Source organism: Delphinapterus leucas, chromosome 1 (assembly GCF_059928025.1).
Source record: "Delphinapterus leucas isolate spDelLeu-1000000601 "Yukka" chromosome 1, BTC_Dleu_Yukka2, whole genome shotgun sequence".
Taxonomy (NCBI): domain Eukaryota; kingdom Metazoa; phylum Chordata; class Mammalia; order Artiodactyla; family Monodontidae; genus Delphinapterus; species Delphinapterus leucas.
In genome coordinates, this window is record NC_143129.1 from 99,450,059 (window position 1) to 99,475,142 (window position 25,084).

Consider the following 25,084-nt stretch of genomic DNA (forward strand, 5'->3'; position numbering starts at 1 on the left):
CAAAAGAAACTGAATTTTTTAGGAACCAAACAGAAATTCTGAAGCTGAATAAATCAATGAATGAAATAAAGAACTCATCAGAGAGCAAAGGTAACAGAACAGATCAGATGGAAGAAAGAATAAGTGACTGGGAGGATAAGAATTTAGAAATGATTCAGTTAGGAGAAGAGAACTAAGATTTTTTAAAAATGAAGAAGCCCTGTGAACCCTAAGGACTTGATCAGAAAAGCAAATATAAGAATAACTGGTGTACCAGATGGAGAAAAGAGGGAAAAGGGGAGTTTATTTAAAAAATTATAGCTGAGAACTTTCCAAACCTGGGGAAGGAATTAGACATAAAAGTCCATGAAGCTAATAGAACACCATGTTATCTCAATACAAAAAGTCTGTTTACAAGACACATTATAATGGAACTGTCAAAAAAATCAATGACAAAGAAAGAATCCAAAAGGCAGCCAGGGAAAAAAATGAAAGTAATCTACAAAGGAATCCCCATTAGGCTATCAGGGGATTTCTCAGAAGAAACTCTACAGGGCAGGAGAGAGTGACATGACATATTCAAAGTGTTGAAAGATTGAAAATTACCAGCCAAGAATACTTTACCTGGTGAAGTTATCCTTCAGACATAAAGGAGATACAAACAAAAGGTGAAGGAGTTCACCACCACTAGACCTGACTTATAAGAAATGTTAAAAAAAACTCTTCAAGCTGACATGGAAGGATGCTAATTAGTGACACAAAAACGTATGAAAATACACAACAGTTTAGTAAAGGTGAAAAATAGACAATCACAATTAGAAAACTGTAACTCTATATTAGAATGGTGTGTTAGCCATTTAATTATAGTACAAATGTTAAAGGAAAGAATAATTTAAAATAACTATAACCACTACAATTTTGTAATGAATTCACAGTACAACAATAGGAAAATTTGGCATCAAAAATATAAAAGAAGTAAAAGGATGGAAAATCTATAGATGAAAAAAGAGAAGTTGTTATCAGGATAAAAGGGACTATTTTGTTCCTATGAGATGTTTTGTGTAAGCCTCATGGTAACCCAAAAGCAAAAATCTACCATAGGGACACAAAACATAAAAAGGAGGGACTGAAAAAATCACTAGGGAAAACCACCAATTTACAAAGGTAGGCAGAAACAGAAGGAAAAAGAAAAATTGAGATGAAAAACAAGCAGAAGATGAATAATAAGATGACAGTAGTTAAGTCCTTACATAACAATAATCATTGTAAATGTAAACATACTGAATTCACCAATCAAAAGGCACAGAGAGGGATGGGAAAACCAAGACCCAACTATATGTTGCCTACAGGAGACTTATTTCAGGTCAAAGTGACATACATAGGCTCAAAGGATAGAAGAAAATATTCCAAATAAGTGAAAACCAAAAGAAAGTGGGGTTAGCTATACTTATATCAGACAAAATAGACTTAAAGCCCAAAACAGTAACAAGAGACAAAGAAGGTTATTAGATAATGACAAAAGGGTCAATACTTCAAGAAGATATAACAATTGTAAATATACGTGCACCCAACATGAGAGCACTAAAATATATTAAGCAAATACTAAAAGATCTAAAGTGAGAAACAGACAACACTACAATAATAGGGGACTTCAATATGCTACTGTCAGCAATGGATAGGTCATCCAGACAGAAAACCAATAAGAAAACATTGGATTGAACCATACTTTAGAACAAATGGACCTAACAGACATTTATAAAACATTCCACCCAACAGCAGCAGAATACACATTCTTCTCAAATGTACATGGACAGTCTCCAGGATAGATCATATAATAGGACATAAAACAAATCTTAGCAAATTTAAAAACACTGAAATCATACCAACTATCTTTTTTGACCATGATGGTATGAAACTAGAAATCAACAAGAGGAAAACTGTAAAGTCTACAAATATGTGGAAACTAAACAACACATTTCTGAACAACCAGTGAGCTGAAGAAGAAATCAAAAGGGAAATAAAAAATTATCTTGAAACAAATGAAAATGAAAATACAACATATCCAAATGTATGGTATGCAGCAAAGCAGTTCTGAGAGCAAAGTTCATTGTGATAAATGCAGATATTAAGAAATTAGAAAAATCACAAATTTAAAAATCTAACTTTAATATCTCAAGGAACTAGGAAAAAAGAACAAAGTAAGTCCAAAGTTAGCATAAGGAAGGAAATAATAAGGCCAGCATTATCCTGACATCAAAGCCAGATAAGGAAACACAAAAAAGAAAACTGTAGGCCAATATCCCTGGTGAATATAGACGTAAAAATTCTCAACAAAATATTAGCAAACTGAATTCAAGAACACATTAAAATGATTATACCTCATGACCAAGTGGGATTTATCCCTGGGATGCAAGAATGGTTCAACATATACAAATCAATAAATGTAACATATCACACTAATAAAATGAAAGATAAATATCACAGTCATCTCAATAGATGCAGAAAAAGCATTTGACAAAATACAACATCCTTTCACGATAAAAATACTCTACAGATTGGGCACAGAAGGAACATACCTCAACATAATAAAGGTCATACAGAAGAAACACACAACTAACATAATCAATGGAGAAAAATTGAAAGCTTTTCCTTTAAGATCAAGAACAAGACAAAGATGTCCACTCTTATCACTCTTATTCAAATAGTAGAAGTTCTAACTAGAGCAATTAGATAAGACAAAGAAATAAAAGACATAAAATCTGAAAGGAAAAAGCGAAACTGTAGCGATTAGCAAGTGATGTGAGCTTGTATATTGAAAATCCTAGAGACTCAGACAAAAAAAAATTGGAACTAGTCAATTTCAGTAAAGTTGCAGGATACAAAATTAACATACAGAAATCAGCTGTATTTCTACACACTAATGATGAACCATCTAACAAAGAAAGAAATCTATCCCATTCAAAATAGCATGAAAAACAACAAAATATTTAGGAGTAATTTTAACCAAGAAAGTGAAAGATCTGTACAACAAAAACTATAAGAATTTGCTGAAAGAAACTGAAGAAGACACAAACAAATGGAAAATATCCTGTGTTCATGGATCAAAATAATTAATATTGTTAAAATATCCATACTACCCAAAGCCATCTATAGATTCATCACAATTCCCATCAAATATCAATGGCATTCTTCACAGAAATAGAAAAAAAAAATCCTAAAATTTGTGTGGAACCACAAAAGACCCTAAATAGCAAAAACAATACTGAGGAAATAGAACAAAGCTAGAGATATCACACGTCCTGATTTTAAACTATACTATAAAGCTATAGTAATAAAAACAGTATGGGACTGGAACAAAAACAGACACTTGGACCAATGGAACAGAATAGAAAGCCCAGAATTAAACCCCCTGAATATACAGTCAACTACTATTCCAGAGGAGAGCAAAGAACACCCATGGGGAAAGGAGAGTCTCTTCAATAACTGGTGTTGGGAAAACTGGATAAACACATTCAGAACAATAAAATTATACCCCTATGTTACACCCTGTGGGAGCTCAATAAAGATTTATTGAATTTTTAAAAAGATTACAATATGCAATATTTCTATCACATCTCAGAATCTCTTTGTAGTCAATTCATCTACCCAGACCTGGTCCCTTGGGCCTCATTCATCAGGTAGTTGTCTTATAGTTTTGTTTTTATATTACTTTATAAAAATGTAGTCACAAAGTATGTGACTTTCTGAGTCTGGCTTCTTTTATTGAACATGATACATCTGAGATAAAGCCATACTGTTCCATGTATCAGTCATCACTATTTTGTATACAGGTACTACAAAAGTTGAAGAACATTCGAGTTGTTTCCATTCTGGAGGATGATGTATAAAGCCACTGTAAATGTTTACATGCAGGTTTTTTTGTTCAAATTTTTGTACTGTTACACATACATCAAAATTTACCATCTTAATTTTCTAAGCATACAGTTCAATGGTATTAAATACAAACATAATATTGTACAACCATCACCACCATTGATCTCCATAGCTCTTTTTGTCTTGCAAAAGTGAAATTCTGTTCCAGTTAAACTCCCCATTCCTCCCTCCACTCAGCCCCTGGCAATCACTGTTCTATTTTATGTCTCTATGATTTTTATTACTACAGGTACCTCATGTAAATGGAATCATATGGCACTTGCCTTTTTGTGACTGGCTTGTTTCATTTAGCATAATGTTTACCCTGCAAGGTTTATCTCTGTTGTAGTATATCACAGAATTTCCTCCCTTTTTAAGGCTGAATAATATTCCATGTATATACCATATGATTCTTATTCATTCATCTGTCAATTGACACTTGTGTTTCTTCCACCTTTTTTTTTTTTTTTTTTTGCAGTATGCGGGCCTCTCACTGTTGTGGCCTCTCCCGTTGCAGAGCACAGGCTCTGGACATGCAGGCTCAGTGGCCATGGCTCACAGGCCCAGCCGCTCTGCGGCATGTGGGATCCTCCCGGACCGGGGCACGAACCCGTGTCCCCTGCATCGGCAGTGGACTCTCAACCACTATGCCACCAGGGAAGCCCTCTTCCACCTTTTGGCTGTTGTGAATATTGCTGCTATGAACATGGGTGTACAAATATCACTTTGAGATCCTGCTTTCAATTTTTTGGATATTCACCCAGAAATGGAATTGCTGGATGGTATGATAATTCTACTTAAAATTTTTTTTAGGAACTGCCATACTGTTTTCCACAATGGCTATACCATTTTAGATTCCCACCAGCAGAGCACAAGGTTCAATTTCTCCACATCCTTATCGACACTTGCTGTTTTCTGTTTTTTTTGATAGTAGCCGTCTTAGTGTGAGGTGGTATCTCATTCTTGTTTTGATTTGCATTTTCCTAATGATTAGTGATGTTAAGCATCATTTCACATGCATAAATTATGGGCTGTCTTCTTTGGAGAAAAGTCTATTTAATCCTTTACCCATCTTTCAATTGGGCTGCTGTTTGTTGTTTAGTTTTAGTAGTTCTCTATGTACTTTGGATATTAATCCTTTATTAGATACATGACTTGCAAATATTTTCTCCCATTATGTGGATGGATTTTTCCTCTATTGATAGTATCTTTTGATGTACAAATTTCAAACATTTTCATGAAGTCCAATTTGCCTGTTTTTTGTTACCTGTGCCTTTGGTGTCACACCTAAGAAATCATTGCTAAAAAAAAACATTGTGAAGTTTTTGTCCTATATTTTCTTCTAAGGTTTCATTGTTTTAGCTCTTAAATTTAGGTCTTTGATCCATTTTGATATAATTTTTGTATATAGTGTTAGGTAGGTGTCCAAATTCATTCTTTTATGTGTGGCTATCCAGTTTTTCCAGCACCATTTGTTAAAAAGAATATTTGCCCATTGAATGGTCTTGGCAACCTTGTCAAAAACCATTTGACCATATATGTAACACGTTCATTTCTGGGCTATTTTATTTCATTGGTTTATATGTCTGTTTGTATGACATTACCACACTGTTTTGATTACTGTAGGTTTGTAGTAGGTTTTGAAATCAGGAAGTGTGGGTACTCCAGTTTTGTTCTTCTTTCAAAAGATTGTTTTGGCTATTTGAGGTCCCTTAAGATTCCATATGAATTTTAGGATGGGTTTTTCTATTTCTCAAAAAAAGTAATTGGGATTTTGATAGGAATTGCATTGAGTCTGTAGATCACTTTCCATAGAATTTACATTTCAACACCATTAAATCTTCCAATCCATGAACATGGGATGTGTTTCAATTTATTTATGTCTTCTTTAATTTCTTTCAGCAACGTTTTGTAGTTATCATTGTACAAGTCTCTCATCTCCTTTGTTAATTCCTAAGTATTTTATTCTTTTCATGCTACGTTAAATTAAATTGTTTTCATAATTTCCTTTTCAGATTGTTCGTTATTAGTGTATAGAAATGCAACTGAGCTGGTTCACTTTGTTGTACAGCAGAAACTAACACAACATTGTAAAGCAATTATACTCCAATAAAGATGTAAAAAAAAATGCAACTGATTTTTGTATGTTGATTATTTTATCCTGCTACTTTGCTAAATTTATTACTTCTGACAGTTTTGTGTGTGTGTGTGTGTGTGTGTGTGTGTGTGTGTGAAATCTTTAGGGTTTTCTAAGTAAGATCATATCTACAACTTAATAGAAAAAAAACAGATAACCCAATTTCAAAATAGGCAAAGGACCTGAAGAGACATTTTTTCAAAGAAGACATACAAATGGGCAACAGGTACATGAAAAGGCGCTCAATATCACTAATCACCAGAAAAATGCAAATCAAAACCACAATGAGATCACCCACTTTACACCTGTTAGAATGGTTATCATTAAAAAGACAAGAGATAATAAATGCTAGCAAGAATGTGAAGAAAAGAGAAGGCTCATACACTGTAGGTAGAAATGTAAACTGGTAGTCACTATGAAGAACAGTATGAAAGTTCCTCAAAAAATTAAATACATCTACTATATGGTCTACTAATCCCACTTCTGGCTATGTATTCAAAGTAAACAAAACCATTATCTAGAAGAGGTATCTGTACTCCTATGTTCATTGCAGTAGAACCAAAATGGCCACTAAAAAATTAATGGATCAAGAAAATGTGATATATGTATATATGTGCATAAACACACACACACATACATACACATACATAATATTCCATGGTGTGTGAATGAGCTTGGGGGTATTAAAGAAACCAGACAGAAAAAGACCAAATACTGCATGGTATCACTGTATCATTTCTATAACAAAAAAAAAAAAGTTGAACTCATATGCAGAAAGTAGGAAAAGTGGTTGCAGGGGCTGGATGGAGGGGGGGAAATAGAGAAACACTGGTAAAAAAAAAGTACAGACTTTCAGTTATAAAATGAATAAGGACTGAGGACATAATGTATAACATGATGACTACAGTTGGTAACACTGTATTGTATAATTGAAATTTGCTGATAGTATGTAAATGTTCTCACCAAAACAAGATAAAACAAAAAAATGTGATATGATGGGTGTTAATTAAATCAATGTGGAAATTCCCTTCACAGTGTATACATATATCAAATCACCATGTTGTATACATTATCTTAGAATTTTGTCAATTATATCTCAATAAAGCTGGAAAAAATCATATTATCTGTGAACAGAGATACTTTTACTTCTTCCTTTTCAATTTGAATGCTTTTTATTTTTTTCTTGCCTGATTGCTCTGGTTAGAACTTCCAGCACTGTGTTGAACAGAAGTGGCAAAAGTGGACATCCTTGAGTTGTTTCTGATCTTAGAGGAAATGCTTTCAGCCTTTCAGTATGGAGTATGATGTTCACTGTGAGTTTTTCATATAAGAATATTATTATATTGAGGTAGTTTCCTTCTGTTCCCAGTTTGTTGAATGTTTTTATCATGAAAGGATGTTGAATTATGTCAAATGCTTTTCTGTGTCAATTAAGATGATTGTGTAGTCTTTGTCCTTCATTTAGATTTGATAGATTTTCATATGTTGAACCATCGTTGCATTCCAATATAGATCTCTCATGGTCGTGATGTATAATCCTTTTAATATGCTCCTGAATTTGGTTTGCTAGTGTTTTGTTGAGGAGTTTTGTATCAGTGTTGAACATAAGGGATATTGGTTTGTAGTCTTCTTTTCTTGCAGTGTCTTTGTCTGGCTTTGATATGAGGGTAATATTGGCCCCAAGGAATCAGTCAGGAAGTTTTCCTTCCTCTTCACCTTCTGTGAAAAGTTTAAGAAAAACTGGTTTTAATTCTTCCTTAAATGTTTGCTAGAAATCAATAGTGAAGCTATCGGGTTCAGGACTTGTCTATTCTGATCACTGATTCAATCTCCTTACTAGTTACAGGTCTATTCAGAATTTCTATTTCTTTGTAGTTTAGTCTTTAGTAGGCTTGTATTTCTAGGAATTTGTCCATTTTATCTCGTTATACAATTTGTTAATGGAGAACTGTTACAGTACTCTTATAATCCTTTTTATTTCTGTAGAGTCTGTAGTTTGTCCCCACCTTCATTTCTGATTTTAGTAATTTAAGTCTTTTTCTTAGTCCCTGTAGCTATAGGTTTGTCAGTTTTATTGGTCTTTCTGAGCAATCAACTTTTGATTTTACTGATTTTCTCTATTTTTTATTTTCTATTTCATTTATCTCTAATCTTTGTTATTTTCTTCCTCTGCTAGCTTTGGGTTTAGTTTGCTTTTCTTTTTTGAGTTCTTTAAAAGTTGTAAAGCTAGCTTGCTGATTTGAAATCTTTGTTAATGTTAGTGATTGTAACTATAAATTCTCCTCTTAGACCACATTTGATGCATCCCATCGTTTTGGTATGTTGTTTTTGTTTTTATTTTTTTTAAGTATTTTTTTTCTAATTTCCCATGTAACTTCTTTGACCCACCGGTTGTTCAAGCGTGTGTCATTTAATTTCAACAATAGTGTGAATTTTCCACTTTTCCTTCTGTTATTCATTTCTAACTTAATCCCATTGTGGTTGGAGAAGATACTTTGTATATCTCTTTTCACTGAAACTTAATTTGTGGCCTGACATATGGTCCATTCTGGAAAATGTTTCTCATGCACTTGAGATAAATATGTATGCCATTGTTGGCTACAGTGTTCTGTATATGTCTGTTAGACAGTTATTAAGTCCTCTATTTCCTTACTTCTGTTTGACTGAACTATCCATTATCATTATTAGGGTCCTAAAGTTTCCAACTATTATTGTAGAATTGTCTATTTTTCCCTTGAACTCTGTCAGTTTTTGCTTCATATATTTTGATGATGTGTCACTAGGTTTGTAAATGTTTATAACTTTTATAACATTTTGCTCTATTGAAACTTTCATTAATATATTTTTCTTTGTCTCTTTTAACCTTTTTTTGATTTAGTGTATTATTTTATCTGATATTAGTATAGCCACCCCTGCTCTCTTTTGGTTATTATTTGCACTGAATATCTTTTTCAACACTTTCACTTTCAATCTGTTTGGTCTTTGGATCCAAAGTGACTCTTGCAGATAGCATACAGTTGGATCAAGTGTTTTAATCCATTTTCTCAATCTTGGTGTTTGGCCTGGAGGTTTAATTCATCTATACTCAAAGTAATTACGGAAAAGGAGGGACTTACTTCTGTCATTTTGCTTGTTTTTTATATGCCTTATAGGTTTTTGTTTTTGTTTTTTTTTTGGTCCCTCATTTCCACCTTAACTGTCTTTTATGTTTAGTTGATTTTTTTGGTAAAATGTTTAAAATACTTTCTCACTTTCTTTTGTGTATATTCTGTAGCTCTTTTCCTTGTGGTTACCATGGGGTTTACATTTACCATCCTAAAGTTATAACATTCTAATTTGAGTTCATACTAGCTTAACTTCAGTAACATATAAGAAGTGCCTTTACAGTTCTGTCTCCAGCCCTTTCTCCCCCAAATTACATCTTTATACATTGTATGCCCCTAAACGTAACTATTTTTAAATGCATTTGTCCCTTAAATTATGTTGAAAACAACATGTAGAATTAGACCACAGTTATAATAACATCAATACTAGCTTATAGGCTAACAATTGTCTATTCAATGTATTAGTCTGTTAAATCATGTAGATAACAGTGTAGTAACAAACCACTGTTACAATAATATTAGCTTTTATAATTGTTCATGTATAAGATCTTTGTTAAGATCCGTATTTCTCCATATGGCTTCGAGTTATGGTCTAGTGTCCTTTCATTTGACTCTTCAAAGAGTCCCTTGAGCATTTCTCACAGGTAGGTCTAGTGGTAACAAACTCTACTGCTTTGTTTATTTAGGAATGTCAATTTCTCCCTCACTGTTGAAAAACTGTTTTGCCAGATACAGGATTCCTGGTTGAATTTTTCTTCCTTTAGCACTTTGTATATGTCAGTCCACTCCTTCTGGCCTCCAAAGATCCTAATGAAAAATCTGCTGATAATCTTATTGAGAATCCCTTGCATGTGAAAATTCACTTCTCTTTGTTTTTATAATAAGTTTTATTATGTCTTGATGTGGATCTTTGAGTCAATCTTACTTGGAATTCGTTGAACTTCTTGGATATTTATATTTACGACTTTCATCAGACATGGGAAGTTGTCAGCTATTATTTCTTCAAATATTCTGTCTCTTTCCTCCTCTCTTCTGGTACTCCCACAGCGTGCATATTGGTCTGCTTGATGGTTTCCCATAGGACTCTTATGCTATGTTCATTTTTGTTCAGTCTTTTGTCTGTTCCTCAAACTTGATAATTTCCATTGTCCTATTTTCATTGTCCTATGTCCACTGATTCCTTCTGCATACTCAAGTCTTCCTTGGAATTCCTCTAGTGTATTTCTCATTTCAGTTATTGTACTTTCCCAGCTCCAGAAATTTTTGGTTTAATTTTAGATTTCCTATCAATTGATATTTCCATTTTATTCATTAGTTGTTCTGCTTTTACTTTCTCCACATCTTCTATTAGTCCCTCGAGCATCTTTAGAACAGTTATTTTAGTCTTTGTCTAAGTATAGCTTCCATCAGGTCTTCTTCAGGGATAGTTTCTGTCCATTTAGTTATTTCTCTTTGAACCACCCATATTTTCCTGTTCCTTTGTATGTCTTGTAAGTTTTTTCGTTGAAAACTAGACTTTTTTTTTTTTTTCCAGTGTGCAGGCCTCTCACTGTTGTGGCCTCTCCCGTTGCGGAGCACAGGCTCCGGACATGCAGGCTCAGCGGCCACGGCTCATGGGCCCAGCCGCTCCGCGGCATGTGGGATCCTCTTGGACCGGGGCACGAACCCGTGTCCCCTGCATCGGCAGGCGGACTCTCAACCACTGCACCACCAGGGAAGCCCGAAAACTAGACATTTGAACTTAACATTACAGTAACTGAAATCCATATTCTCCCCCTTCCACATGGCTTGCTCTTTTTTTATTGTTTTTGGTTTTTTGATTATTGTATGGTGTATCTGTGTTAAGGACCAGCCTGAGGTGTAAAACCCAAGGTCTTCTCAGACTTTTGAGCCTTTCCCTGGGATTAGTGGACAATTTCTAATTTTCCCCATATGTGCAGCTGTTTTTGAATATCCTAGTCTTTAAGCATGTCTGGCTCCCCAAAGGGGAAAAGGAAAAATAAAGAGGGAGGGGAAAAGGGGGTGCCTGCCTTACTACTCCCCTGTAAGTCACTTCAGTGGGGCAGCAGATAGAAGGGATAGCTTACAAAAATGGGAGGAGGTACAACAACTATGGCTGCCAACCTCTTTGTACCTCTGTGATCAAAAGCAGCAATTAACAATTAGAGCATAGATTCCCCAGTATTTAGAGTTCAGGGTCCTTTTGCCTACCCTGACTCCTACCAGCTGCATGCAAGGTGTTCCAGGATACATACATGGCTGCCTGCCACATGGTTGGGGTTGGGGGATTGGTAGCTGCTACTATGGGCTGAAATTAACCTAAATTAACTACAATTTATTGTCCAAGGCTTCCCCTGGAAGTTGCAAGCTTTTAATAGACTCCAGAGTTCCAAAATAGTGACATCAGGCAGATTCTGCTGGTGTAGCTGTCTACGTGGGGAGATGGAATCCTGGTACTTCCTATTCCACCATCTTCCCAGAAACCTCTTAGGTATAGATTTTCATGTGAACATAGGTTTTTTTTTTTTTGTTGTTCTTCTTGGATAAATACTTAGAAGTGTTGTGGATACGTCACATGTAAGTGTATGTTAACTTTATTACAAACTTCCCCAAACTGTTTTGCAAAGCAGGTGTACCATTTTGTACTTCCACCAGCAATGTATGAGAGCTGTAGTTGCTCCACATTCTTGACTGCTCTTAGTACTATCAGAATTTATCTTAAGCATTTCTAATAGGTGCGTGGTCCCATCTTATTATGGTTGTATTTTGCATTTGTCTAATGGCTAATCATGTTTAGCATCATTTCATGTGCTTGCCATCTGCAAATCTTTGGTGAAGTGTCTTCAAATTTATTGTTCATTTTTCTTTTTGTTTTGTTCTTACTGAGCTTTGAAAGTTCTTTATATATTCTGGATACACTCCTTTGTCAAATATATGTTTCCCAAAGGCTTTTCCTAGTCTGGGCCTGCCTTTTCATTCTTCATAGTGTCTTCTAAACAAACAAGATTTTTATTGGACAAAATCCTATTTAGTTTTTTAATGGATCAAATTTCTGGTGTTGTATTTAAGAACTCCTTGAGTAAGCAAAGTCACACAGATGATTCTGCTAGAAGTTTTATAGTTTTACATTTTGGTCTATGATTTATTTTGAATAAATTTTTGTGTGAAAGAAATGTATTAAGGTTCATCTTTTTTCGGGGTGGGGGCACATACAGGTGTCCAATTATTCTAGCATCTTATATTTAAATGACTACCTTTCTCCACTGAACTGCCTTCTCATTTTTGTCTAAAATTAATTTACTATACATGTTGGTCTATTTCTGGACTTTTCTGTTCCAGTGATCTATGTGTCTATCCTTCTGCCAAATACTATGTTACTTATTCTAGCTTTATAATAAGTCTTAGAAGTATGTAATCTAAGTCATACAACTGTTTTTCAAAATTGTGCTGGCTATTCTAGTTGTTGGTTTTCCAAAGAAATTTGAAAGTCAGTTTAGCCATATCAACACAAATATCCTGCTAGAATTTTCAATCTGAAATGAATCTATGTATCTGAGAAGAGGTGACAAAATAATCGTGAGTCTTACGAAACATGTACACAGTGTATCTATTGAGGTCTTCTTTATTTTTTTATCAAAATTTGGTGGTCTTCAGCATACAGGTCTTGTACACATTTTGGTAGATTTATACCTAATTATTTCATTCTGAAACTATTGCAAATGGTAATTGTAGAAAAAAATTTCAATGTCTAACTGCTCATTGCTAGTGTACAGAAGTATAACTGATTTCTACATATTTACTTTTAATCTTACAATCTTATTTAACTTGACTATAGGAGCTTTTTGATTCTTTGGGATTTTCTACATAAACAATCATATCATCTCTGTATAGGAATAATTTAATTTCCAATCTGCATAGCTCTTCTCTTTCTCATTTTAAGCACTGGCTGTCAGTGAGATTTTGAATAGGAGTAGTGAGGGTGCCCTTCCTTGCCTTGCTTCCCCTTTCCTTAGGGAAAAAACATTTAGCCTTTAACCATGGAGTATCAGGATAGCTGGAGGCTGTGCAAACACTTTTCAGCTTAAGGAAGCTCTTTTCCTAGTTTACTGAGTTTTTATTAAGAATGGATATTTAATTTTGTCAAATGCTTTTCTTTCACTTATTAAGATGATCATATGCTTTTTCTTCTTTAGTCTATTGATAGGATAAATTACATTTACTGATTTCCAAAGGTTCAATAGCCTGCATTTTCTAAGATAAACTTCTCTTGGTCATGATTTAAATCCTTTTAATGTATATCTTGATTCAACTTGCTCATATTTTGTTGAGGACTTGTGCATCTATATGAGAAATAGGAATATGTAGTTTTCCTGTAACTTTTTTTACCACCAGGATAATGCAGGCCTCTTAATATGAATTTGGAAGTGTTCTGTTGTATAGTATTGTTGGCTTTTTCATTTAATGTTTGGCAGAATTCACCAGTAAAGCTATTCAGCCCTCCAGGGAAATTTTTAACTACAAAGTCAATTTATTAGATATAGAATTGTTCAGGTTACCTACTTAAAAAAGGTTTGGTAGTTTAACACTTTCATTGGCCCATTTCATCAAAGTTGTCAAATTTATGGAAATAAATTTGCTAAAAATATTCCAATATCATCTTCTTACAATTTGAGGGGGAGGAGGGGTTGTTTTCCTTGGCAGTAAGGCTAGAACTTTTTCCACTTTATTCATCTTCTCAGGAACTAGTTCTGTTTCCAATGATATTTTCAACTGTTTTCTGTCTATAAGTTCATTGATTTATGATTATTTTTATTATTTCCTTGTTCTGCATGCTATGTGCTTACTTTTTTCTAGTTCCTTAAGGTAGAAGGTTAAACCTATTACTTTTCTTCTTTTCTAATATATCTAATATAGGCAAATTCTCTTTAAACCCCCCTCTTAGCTGTATCCCCCAAATTCTGATGTTGTATTTTCATTTACATTCAAATATTTCCTAATTCCTCTTATAAAAAAGTCTGCTTTGATCCATATATAATTTAGAAATGTTATTTAATATCTAGGAACTTGAACATTTTTTCAGATATTTCTTTTACCAATATCTGGTTTTACTCAACTAAAATCAAGAGAATGTACATTGTATGATTTAAAGTTCTGAACTTATTAATGTTTTGTTATACTGAATCATTTGTCTTCTAAAGTATTCACTGTTGGTTAGTTCTTGGGGTTGGGTAGGAAGAAAAATCTTACTCTTTTTAAACAAAAGGATGGATACACACAGCTCAAAAAGAGACATAACATCATATTGTGGTATTACAATTTCATAAATGATGATTAGGAAAAAAAAAAGTCTAAAAATCCTCCTGGATGGGGGGAGGGCAAAAAATGGCTAAGAAACACTAGATTAGAGGTGTTTGACTATTTTATTTTTCATTTAAGATGTGATATATTTGTCATACAGAAAAGTGTAAAAAAATATAACAGACCCCATATCCCAAGCCCCAGATTTAACAGATGTTAACATAAAGACAAAATAGTCTTCAGATATCTTTTTTAAAGAAAAATCCAATATATACAGAACTACCCAAACTTCAATCTCTTTCCCTTCCACCTTTTTCTTCCATAGCAAGATAGTCTTCATAAATAATATATAATATTTTGTGTATCTTATTAAGCTCTGAAAAGGTTTAAACAATAAAGAAATTAATCAGTTGCTCAGATTTTCTTCTGGAATTCTTAGATTTTCAAAGATCCTGGTATATAAGTAGTATAGAAGTGGTATATTGATACTATACCATAACTTAAAAAAATAAAATTTCCTGTGTAGTCAAATACCTTTTACTCATTTCTGATATGTATAAATATACACATATATTTTTAAAAGAATATAATCCCTTTAAATCTTTGTGTATTAAATCATATATACCTCATTTGATCTCCCAGTTTTTCCCCATGGCATTAAAGCTTATGCTTAGTATGTAAAGGATCTCTCTTTCCTGGTACTTTTTCCGTATTCGGTGAGTCTTTGTTGTTTATTTTAGATTCCCTATACTGGCCTTTGTGTGACTGCTGTATCTCTACTACAGTTTGCTTTCAGGAAATGCCAGAGTAGAATATATAGTAGTTTAAGTTCTTGGGGTGGGAATTCTATTTCTGAGAATCATCAGTTCTATCTTTTATGTGCCTAACACATGTAGTTAGCTCTCATCTACTGAACAGTCCTACTGAAGTCTCTATTTTTCATTTTACATGCATTAGTAAAGGAAATTAAATGTAACAAAGTATCTTACTAATTTTATTAAACTTCTCCATTACTCACAAAGGCAAGTGTTCTCTTCTTATAGGGTGGTAAAGATCAAATTACTATACCTAAGCACTCAGTACTATGCTTTTTGAATTTTGGATACTTAATAGGTATTGATTCCTTTCCCTTACTTCCTTTCAAAGACTTAATCTCTCGACATTGATTTTTGAAGGAGTCTCATTTGAACAGCAAATACCTTCCAAATCATCTAAAACAGCAACTTGTATGCTACTACTTTTTATTTGGTGATTTACCTAATCAGGATTATGCTGATTCTGTTCATGACTAGGGTGAAGTTACTCTGAGAGCATATGCCTCCTTAAATTTTACACCCTAGGAGCCTCCCTCCCTATACACTAGTCCCTGCCCTTGTAAAAGGCATAAATGGAAAACAACCACATGGCAATAAGAGTTTTATATACTGTATATTGTAGTAAAACATTTGCTTTTGCCTGCCTAATACCTAAGTTTCTCTTTTGATTTCACAGTGCTTTGCTTTTCCTTTAGAGAACAAGTCCATTCCCAACTCTCCTTTCATGTGGTTTATATGAAACTTCACTTCTCACCTCAGAGGTGACATATTTGACCCACACTTGGCCAGTGTGCCAAATCCCTCCAGCAAAAAGAAAAAGGTACTTACTGTTTAAAGTAACTGAAAAATTCAATGACAGACTAGCTATTAGGGCTTTTGCTGTGGGATCAAATTATAAGTAATTCTCCATTTCCATGATGACTTTTTAAAAAACTCATGGGTTGGGGGCAGTTTCTGTACAAGTCCTAGAAATCTTTCTAATTTTACTTACTTGAGGCACATGCTCAGTTTATGAAGTAGTCATGGGGTTGGAATGTGTGTTATCCATAAAAAGGTTAATTCCTAGACACCAAAGATCCTAAACTTATCAAAATAGTCTCATGCTCCCTAAGTGTGGCAAGGAAGAATCTGGGCATCTCAGTGATAATCATGGTGGAAAGATGACTAAAGTTTTATCTAAGACCTCGGAATTTTTACATCACCTTCAGGACCAGGTGAGTTGAGAACCACCACAACCACCACCATGACAGTTAATGTTTATTGAAAACTTGATTATATATATATAAAATATAAATACCAGATTTTATATATATATATGAAATATAAATGCCAGATTATATATATTATATAATACCTATATGTATATAAATTATATATATAATACATATATATATAAATATATATATATATATATATATATATATATACACCAGGTTTAAGTATTTTATATTCATCTGATCATCTTTACAACAACCCTGAGGTAGGTATTTTTACTATCCCCATGGAAACTGAAAAAAAGGTACAGAACTTGCCCAACGCCATAAAGCAATTAAGCTATACACATAAGATTTGAATTTAGAACCTATACCTGTAAAACCACTTTAATACACTATTTCTCAGTAAACTAGTTAGGCTGAAATTCCTGTCACTGTGAAAGGATAGGGACTCCAGAGTTGTATTTAGGTTGATTTTAAAAAATATTTTTTGGCATACCTGACAGATCTAAATGTTCTAAGGAAAAATTTTTTTAGCTTTTGATTCACTACTCCTGTCGTAATTTTTGATAATTTCAAAATCCACTTAGGTGACCCTTTCAATACCTGAGTTTCTCAATTTCTTCAATTCATCTCTTTCCATGACCCCACTTGCATTCAACTACCATGTTCACGTTCTAGAATGTGAACTTAGTCACTAATTACTGTACTCTAATACTGTCAATTTCAGTCCCTTTCTCTTATTTCAAACTCCCAAATTTCCTACCTCTAGAAATTAACTACAACACATCCTCAACCACACTGCAATCTCAATGGATCATACCATTTCTCCACTGTGCCTCAAACTACTTCCTTTTATTAATTTGCTCATTACCAGATTACTTTCCATGTCCCTCCTTCATCATCATTCTCTTGATTATAGCAACACCCTTCCCTTTCTCCCTTTTTGTTGTATTCACCTGGGAAAATTCCAACTTTAATCATTTGACTCTGTGTCTACTCAATGATAGGACCAAGGCTAAACTTAACTGGAGAAAAACACAAAACCATGTTGACTGATCTCACTTAAATTAATAACCATGGACTTCAAGTATGCATTTTAAGTAACATCTAGCAATTCTTCTTCTTCTAACAGTCTATTTATTCTCTCACTTTCCTAAACATCTATTTTACATCTTCTTTTCTTTCCTCAATCCATTTTTCCCCAACACTTCTTCCCTCTACTTCATGACCTTGCTTCCTATTTCACTGACAAAATGTAACAAAACTTTTATATGCTCCCACTATATGTACTAAACTGCAAATACCTAGACATATATAATCTGTCCTTCCTTCTACTACTATTAATGAGCTGTTTACACACCCATCTTTAAAACTAACCCTTCTATTTGTACACCATATCTATGGCTCCAGCAATATTCCTTTCCTTCTTCCATCATGTTCTCTACTAGCTTAGTCCTATTAACACATAAACCTGCTATATCTTCAATCTTCATAAAATAAAAACAAAAACCTTGATACCATACCCCCCTATATTAACAGTCCCTTTCTCTACTTCCCTAGAGAGCAAGACTTAATAGAGTTGTCTTCAGAACTCATCTTTCTTGCATCATTAACAGACCTGACATGTTTAATCATTCCTTCCTAGTTGAGATTTTTTCTTCATTTGGCTCTACCTATTCCTAGTCATTCTTCTTTGATGTTTTCTTACCACTTGACATCTAAATATTAATATGTTCCAGGGTTCACATTCTCATTCTTCTAATTCCTATCTTTAAGTTTCTCATTTGCCTTATTTCACAAAGCTATGAGTAAAAGGGAAGAAGCTATGATTCACAACATCATTCCAACAAAGACGTGACTCTAAGATAAAACTGTTATTACATACTCACAGGAGAGTATCAATCAGAGAAAATTAAATAAAACATATCAAAGTTTCATACTTAACAGAGAGTTGAAATTAACTTCACTAAGGGAACAGAATAATTTTATATGAGAAACATTTACACCACTGAGTGACATTCTGATAGATTGGAGGACACAAAACTGGAAGCCTAAGGGCAAGGATACAAATTCCCTAAACTGAAAAATCCCCCACTACTAAAAAAACACAAAAAAACAAAATCGACAACAAAAAAAAATCATCAAAACTCACAGCCAATCAAAACCACTCCTAGAATAATTACAAGAAATAAGATTACTATAAAAAAATGTTAAGTGCATCAGTATCCAGGTAAGAATGAAAATGGGCAATATTTGTAATCATAAAAGAAAATTTATATTTAATATAAAGCCACTTAATAAAAATTTATGTAATTATCAAATTATACTTTCTTTGATGTATAAAACATAAAGAAAAATTAAGATCATTATTTTATTGGAAAGAAAATAATTTATTATATATGAGGAAGATGATTAAAATACATGTGATATATCTCTAATAAACTGATTTAAACGCATATAGTTTTAATTTTTAAATACACTTTAAAAGCTGTTACGCACAGTTCCATAGTCCAGGTGGTCAATTTCGTCTCCACAAAGTTGGAAAGCACTTGAGAGATATGAAAAATTCAAATGGAACCTAAAATACCATAGAAATTCATTAAAAGTAATCATGATTATAAAACAGTTTAGTTTTATAATAACTAAAAGCTAAAACATTTATATTTAGAAAATTAGTGAATCATGTCAGTACAAAATTTTAATTGTCTAAATAAACAGCTTACACAGAAACTGATTTATAACATTAAAAAATAAAACATTTTAACTGTGCCAGTAGAAAAAAGTGACAGCAATTTTAGTATCTCTAACTTTTTGTACTCAGAATGACAATGATTAACAGAATTTTTCACTGGTTTCATAGTACTATTTATAGCAGGATTTGCAAGAAAGAAATGTAAAGGCTCCAGTGCTTTATTTTCCTACTTATAAAAGTTTAGATGGTTAGGTTGGTATCTCGGATCCACCTTGCCATTTTAATCTAACAAGTAGAATCCAAACTGGTCAGTCCTTAGAACTACTAAGGGACCTTTTTAAATTAGATTCTTGGTCCCAATTCCAGAGATTCTGATTTATTAGCTCTAGGGCAGAGTCCAGGAATCTTTATGTGTAAAAATCCTTCCTCAATAGTTCTCAACCTTGGTTGCACATTAGAACCAATACTTTGGGAAATCTGAAAATCCTAATATGTATGCTGCAATCCAGACCATTGAATCAAAACTCTGGGGGAGAAACCCAGGCATCTGTATATTTTTTAGTTTATTATTATAGTTTTCTTTAGTCAGTATTTTTTTAAAAAGTTCCACAAGTCATTCCAGTATGCAGCCAAAACTGAGAACCACTGTTCGGGTGGTTCTGGTTATCAACTAGTCTGGAAACCACTGCTCTTACATACCTACCAGAATTTTTCTTTCCACTTATTGAGCTACCCTGAGTCAACATTATGTATTCTCCTCTCTGTTACTCTTTTCTTATTCCTTTTGTTTTACTTTGCTTAGAAAAATAAAGAGGAAAAAAGATACTTCTACTTGCTATCTCGATAATAAAACCTCAGATGTAAGGTCTGCTACTCTTATTTGGAATTTACATTGAAATCCAGTTATGTAAATTTTTAACAAATGTACTTTTTAATAGGAAAAAAAAACCCAATCAAATTTTACAACACATTATATATACAGAACACCTAAACCAGATACATCATGAAAAAGAAAACATATATGTTACTGAATTAGGTTTAGAAAATACAAAATAGAAGAAACAAGAATGAAATTTGTGTTAAAGCAAATGCATACACTGTCCAAGTAAAAAGCTGACCTGATTCACTAACTTTCCCTGGAAAAACTACATAACCTAAAGGACAGCACAGAAAATTAAGCAACAAATCTAAAAACCACATAAAAGATTTGTTCAATCAACACAGGTAATTTTTAAAATACTTCATTTCAATACATTGTAAAAAAATTACTGCTTAAACTGGATCAATGGGTTGGGGAGAGACAAAACACTTGCAGGAAAATCAAAAAAACACTGCCCCAAAAAGGATACGACAAGAAAGGATACACTTTGTATGACAGTATTACAGCAGTATTTACGCAGGAATGCTTCTAAAGAAGAACAGCAGAATGCAATTTAATTTTTTTCTTATTTTTCATGTTAGATTTACAAATAAAATGATTTTTTTAAACATACACTGAAAATGGTTTATTTTTATCTGTTCTTCTAAGGTATTTGTAAGACTTCTGGCTATACTAGTATAGACACTTTACAACAAAATTCAAATATTCAAGGTGCCTCCCAAAAGGAATAAACATTAGGCAAAATTTTCTTTATATAATTTTTTCAGCTTAACCATCAGTAATTCTGGCTCACTTACTTCATGTTCTTCCAGTATACTAAGGCAGAAAGATTTAAAATAATAAAAAACAAAAGGAATATATTCCTACTCATCTTTCTTAAATCAATGTAATATAAAATGCTTAATTCTACCATTTTTAATCATTAAATTACTTAAGTATGAATTAAAATTACTTATTTGAAAGATGAAATACTTCATTCCAAAAAAATATGTACATATTTCTGTGAGGTGTACAATTAGTAATTAGCAATGCAAATTGTCAGGTCCCACCAAGGGTAACCAACTTGTCCTGGTGTGGCAGACACTTTCCCAGTGTTAGCATTAAAAAGTCCAGTATCCTGGAAAACCCCTTACTCACAGGAAAACTAGGGATGATTGACTACCTAAGGCCCAACCCCCTTGCAGACCGACTGAATCAGAAACTCTGGGTGGGGGTGAGGGGAAACCCAGTAATCTGTGTTTTATCAGGCCCTCTAGGTGATTATAATACATGTTAAAATTTAAGAACTACTGCTTTACTTTATGAAGAAAAAGTAAATAAAGACTAATATACAATGCCCTTATGAAATTCATTCCCCAAATTTAATTTTTACATACAAATAAGTTTTATTCCATAGTTTTAATTGTGAAGTTTAATGGAAATTAACTGCACAGACAGAAAGAATCAGAGGGAGGATCCTTTAAAAACGTTAGAAGGTACACGAATTACTATTCTCTCAGGCTTTTATCCTTCCTTAATTTTAATCTCAAGAAAGTCTTGTCCTTTTATTACGTTATCTCCACACTTACCTTTACTAATCTTTAACACTTTCTTTTTCCTTCTTTAGAATCTTGTTTTGGTCTAGCAGATCGAGCAAACTGCTAATATTTAAAAATTAAGGTTTTGTTCACAAACATGAAAGTAATCTTTTCTAAAGAATTGTCAAGAACTTCCTAATGTAGGGTAGGAGTACAGTTTTTAATTTATCTCTATATTTGTCTTCCTACTCAGTCATTCATCAAATATTTGTTGACTGCCTCCTAGCTGTCCATGATCTGGGGAAGAAGTAAAAAAATTATCTTTTCTTTTAGTCATTTTTTACACCTAGACCTTTGCTCCTTCATTTATCCCACTGATTTCTAGTTTGAAACTGCATTAACTACTGAAAGCAGGATGGTAAGTCAATGATATAATTTGTTATTAAAATTCTCAAACATAAATATGAATTATAATACAATAAAATATAAGATAATAAAACTACAATGAGTCATATCTTTAACGATTCCAAATGTACTTCTGGATACCATAGTATCTTAGGCTTAGCATGAGTATGTATATTTTAAGCTGTATTAAGTAAAATGTTTAGACTTGGCTGGATTTTAATAACCTCATGATGCTTATTTTCCAATAAAAAGTTAAATAACATTGTCATTTGACTCAACTAAGTATATTTATAACTGAGTATTCTCAAGCTAGAATGCCAGCTGTTGAGATGAAGGATAATATAAAAATTGGTTTCAATTATACCCTTACTCCTAAAAACTACTGATCCATAAGTCTTGGAACAGACAGATTTGAAGGATACAACCACCATAGGTTTTCCAAAAAGAATGTATCCATTAGCTTCCTTTAATGCTTTTGCTGCTGCTTTTTCATTTGGAAGTCCAATGAAAGCTTGTCCTTTCATGCGACCTTCTTTCATCAAGCGTATATCAAACCTAGAAGTCACAGAAGAAAAAACGGTTTTGACTCAAAGAATTGTCAAAGAATTCTGATGAAGTCAATGGGAATGTGTTGAACAATTTAAAAATTTGCTATTTCAGAATAAAAATGACTATACTATCTGATTAGCACATTACTCAGGCTTTCTAAAATTATATCTTATATTCTGTTCTAAAATTGAGTCTGTAAGTAGGTAATACTTACAGAATTATTTTGATGATGTGCTTATCTTTTTTTAGCTGTTATAAATATATGTGATTTAAAAATCATATTACTAGCAACTATAAAAGCAAAGTTTTTCTTTCATATCTCTATTTTTAAACAGTTTTATTCAGCCAATTTAATGCTACTGATATTTACTCAAGTAAAAAAAACAACTATACGACCAAGAATAAAAGGGCTGACAGGAACTATGGAAAAGTAACCCAGAATTTCAGAGTAGGAAGGGACTTCACTGATCGTGTAGTCAAAACCCACCATTTAACAGATGATGTGTAGAGACGGAGTGACTTCTTCAAGGTCACACCGATCGCTAAAGTTAAAGCCAAAAACACAAACCAGAATTTGTATTCCAAGTGTAGTCTTCTATTCTCCTACTGTATTCATTTTTCAACATTTTGGGGGAGGAAACTATACTCAAACTACTTAAAATAACAGACTAACTTATAACTAAAGTACTGCCTACCATTTAGTCTATGAGACTAGCAAAAGCATATAAAGAATGTTTAAAGTATCGAAAAATGCAGGTAAATTCTTTTTTAACAAATTCACATGACTAGTCCAACAGGAGACAATTATTAATTTATCATTTTGATGTGTACAGCTTTCTCAATATAGAATTTTCTTTTCCCTTCAAATTCTAATGGCAGGCAATACTGGAAATAGAGAGTATATACATGATATATATATATATATGTGTGCACGTATATATATATACAGACACGATACATATACTTATATATATCTATGTGACACATACATATATTTATATATATATACACACACACATTATTTTTAAAATTTTTCCCCTTACAATCATGATTCAAAGGCGGCAACAAGAAAAAGGGCCAGTATTTTGCATGGCCAGCAACATAAACTTTTGGTATCCTGATAAGATTTATCTGTCACTAATGAATATAATATGGACATGGTTTTTAAGACATGGTGCTCACTGTGCATGCCTATATAAAAAGGTACATAGCCCAGATAAGACTTTAAAAGTATTAGTTTCGGGCTTCCCTGGTGGCGCAGTGGTTGGGAGTCCGCCTGCTGATGCAGGGGACACGGGTTCGTGCCCCGGTCCGGGAGGATCCCACATGCCGCAGAGCGGCTGGGCCCGTGAGCCATGGACTCTGGGCCTGCGCGTCCGGAACCTGTGCTCCACGACGGGAGAGGCCACAGCAGTGAGAGGCTCAGTAACCGCCAAGAAAAAAAAAAAATTTAGTTTCACATGAAGATTAAAGCAAAATTAACCACAGTCATTTCTCTAATTTACCTCCATTCAAAAGTCTCTCTCCTTACCTTTTCTAATTTTCTTTACTTCTAATTTATATGGCCATGGTCTTACATACTTTAGAGTTAACCAATTATAAAATTTTAAAGAATGAAATTCTAACTCCAAACATTAGCTTTTATATCATTTATAAATCATATCCTCTCTTTTGCACTCATAAAGCTGGAAGCCTTCCCAACTGAACGAAGAGAAGTTATTGCCATGGTAAGAATCTAAAAAACTCTGCCTGACTGCTATATATTCCTGGATGAGTCATTAAAATGCTAGTTTTCAAAATGTAATCTTTGGACCAGCAGCTTAGTCATCATCCATACACATTTTAGAAACACAAATTCATGGGCCCTATCTCAACCTGGAATATCAGACTGTCTAGGGATAGATCAAGGACATGGTTTTAATAAGCTCTTACACAGGTTAAAGTTTGAGAACCACTGCTTTAGAGCTAGGGATTGAGGCCTGTTTCTATAAATAATGCTTTACTGGAACACAGCCATTAATATTCATTTATGTATTGTTTACAGCTGCTTTAATGCCACAAAGACAAAACTGAGTAGTTGCAACAGACACCATAATATTTTAGTATAAAAATATTAAATTTTACTGTCAATTTAAAAAGAAGTTTGTTGACTCTTGCTCTAGATGTCTAAAAGATAAGAGCAATTTCTTCATATAATTTTAATCTCTAAAGGGGAAATGATGTTTAAAAAAGGGCTAATTTCTAACAGATTAAAAACAAAACACAATTTGAGAATATACATGACACTTACATTATGCGTTGTGTTTCTGACGAAAAGTCAACGTATCTTCCAAAAATAAATTTAAGGTCCTAGAATTTCAACAAGGAAAAGACTAATAAGGAAAGCCAGGGGAAAAACATGTAAAATAATAAAACCAATTTATAAATTTCGACTTACCTTTTCTTGAACTTGTTTAGCTAAATTCTTTACATAAATTCTACAGTTTGGTTCACCAGGTTCATAACTTCTAAAAACTGAAAGTGTTTCCATTTCTTATATAAAAACAAAACAAGGATATAAAATTAAGACAGTTTCATCA

At 33.2% G+C, this 25,084-nt stretch overlaps 1 protein-coding gene across 10 annotated transcripts in view; it reads right to left on the reverse strand.

Moving 5' to 3' along the window:
- Positions 1-25,084, reverse strand: part of RNPC3 (RNA binding region (RNP1, RRM) containing 3) — a 79,499-nt gene that overhangs the window by 25,962 nt on the left and 28,453 nt on the right. For 3 of the 10 annotated variants that reach the window (XM_089918871.1, XM_022584195.3, XM_030760039.2), the window contains 5 exons: positions 24,943-25,037; positions 24,796-24,854; positions 22,379-22,511; positions 21,603-21,674; positions 14,534-20,562 (listed from right to left, as the gene is read on the reverse strand). In XM_089918871.1, coding sequence (XP_089774997.1) covers positions 21,615-21,674; positions 22,379-22,511; positions 24,796-24,854; positions 24,943-25,037 — 347 coding nt within the window. In that variant the 3' untranslated portion in view covers positions 14,534-20,562; positions 21,603-21,614. Of the gene's footprint in view, positions 1-14,533; positions 20,563-21,602; positions 21,675-22,378; positions 22,512-24,795; positions 24,855-24,942; positions 25,038-25,084 lie in introns of those variants that run through there. The other 7 variants (XR_002646104.3, XR_016394645.1, XR_002646105.3 and 4 more) reach the window with 6 other exon arrangements.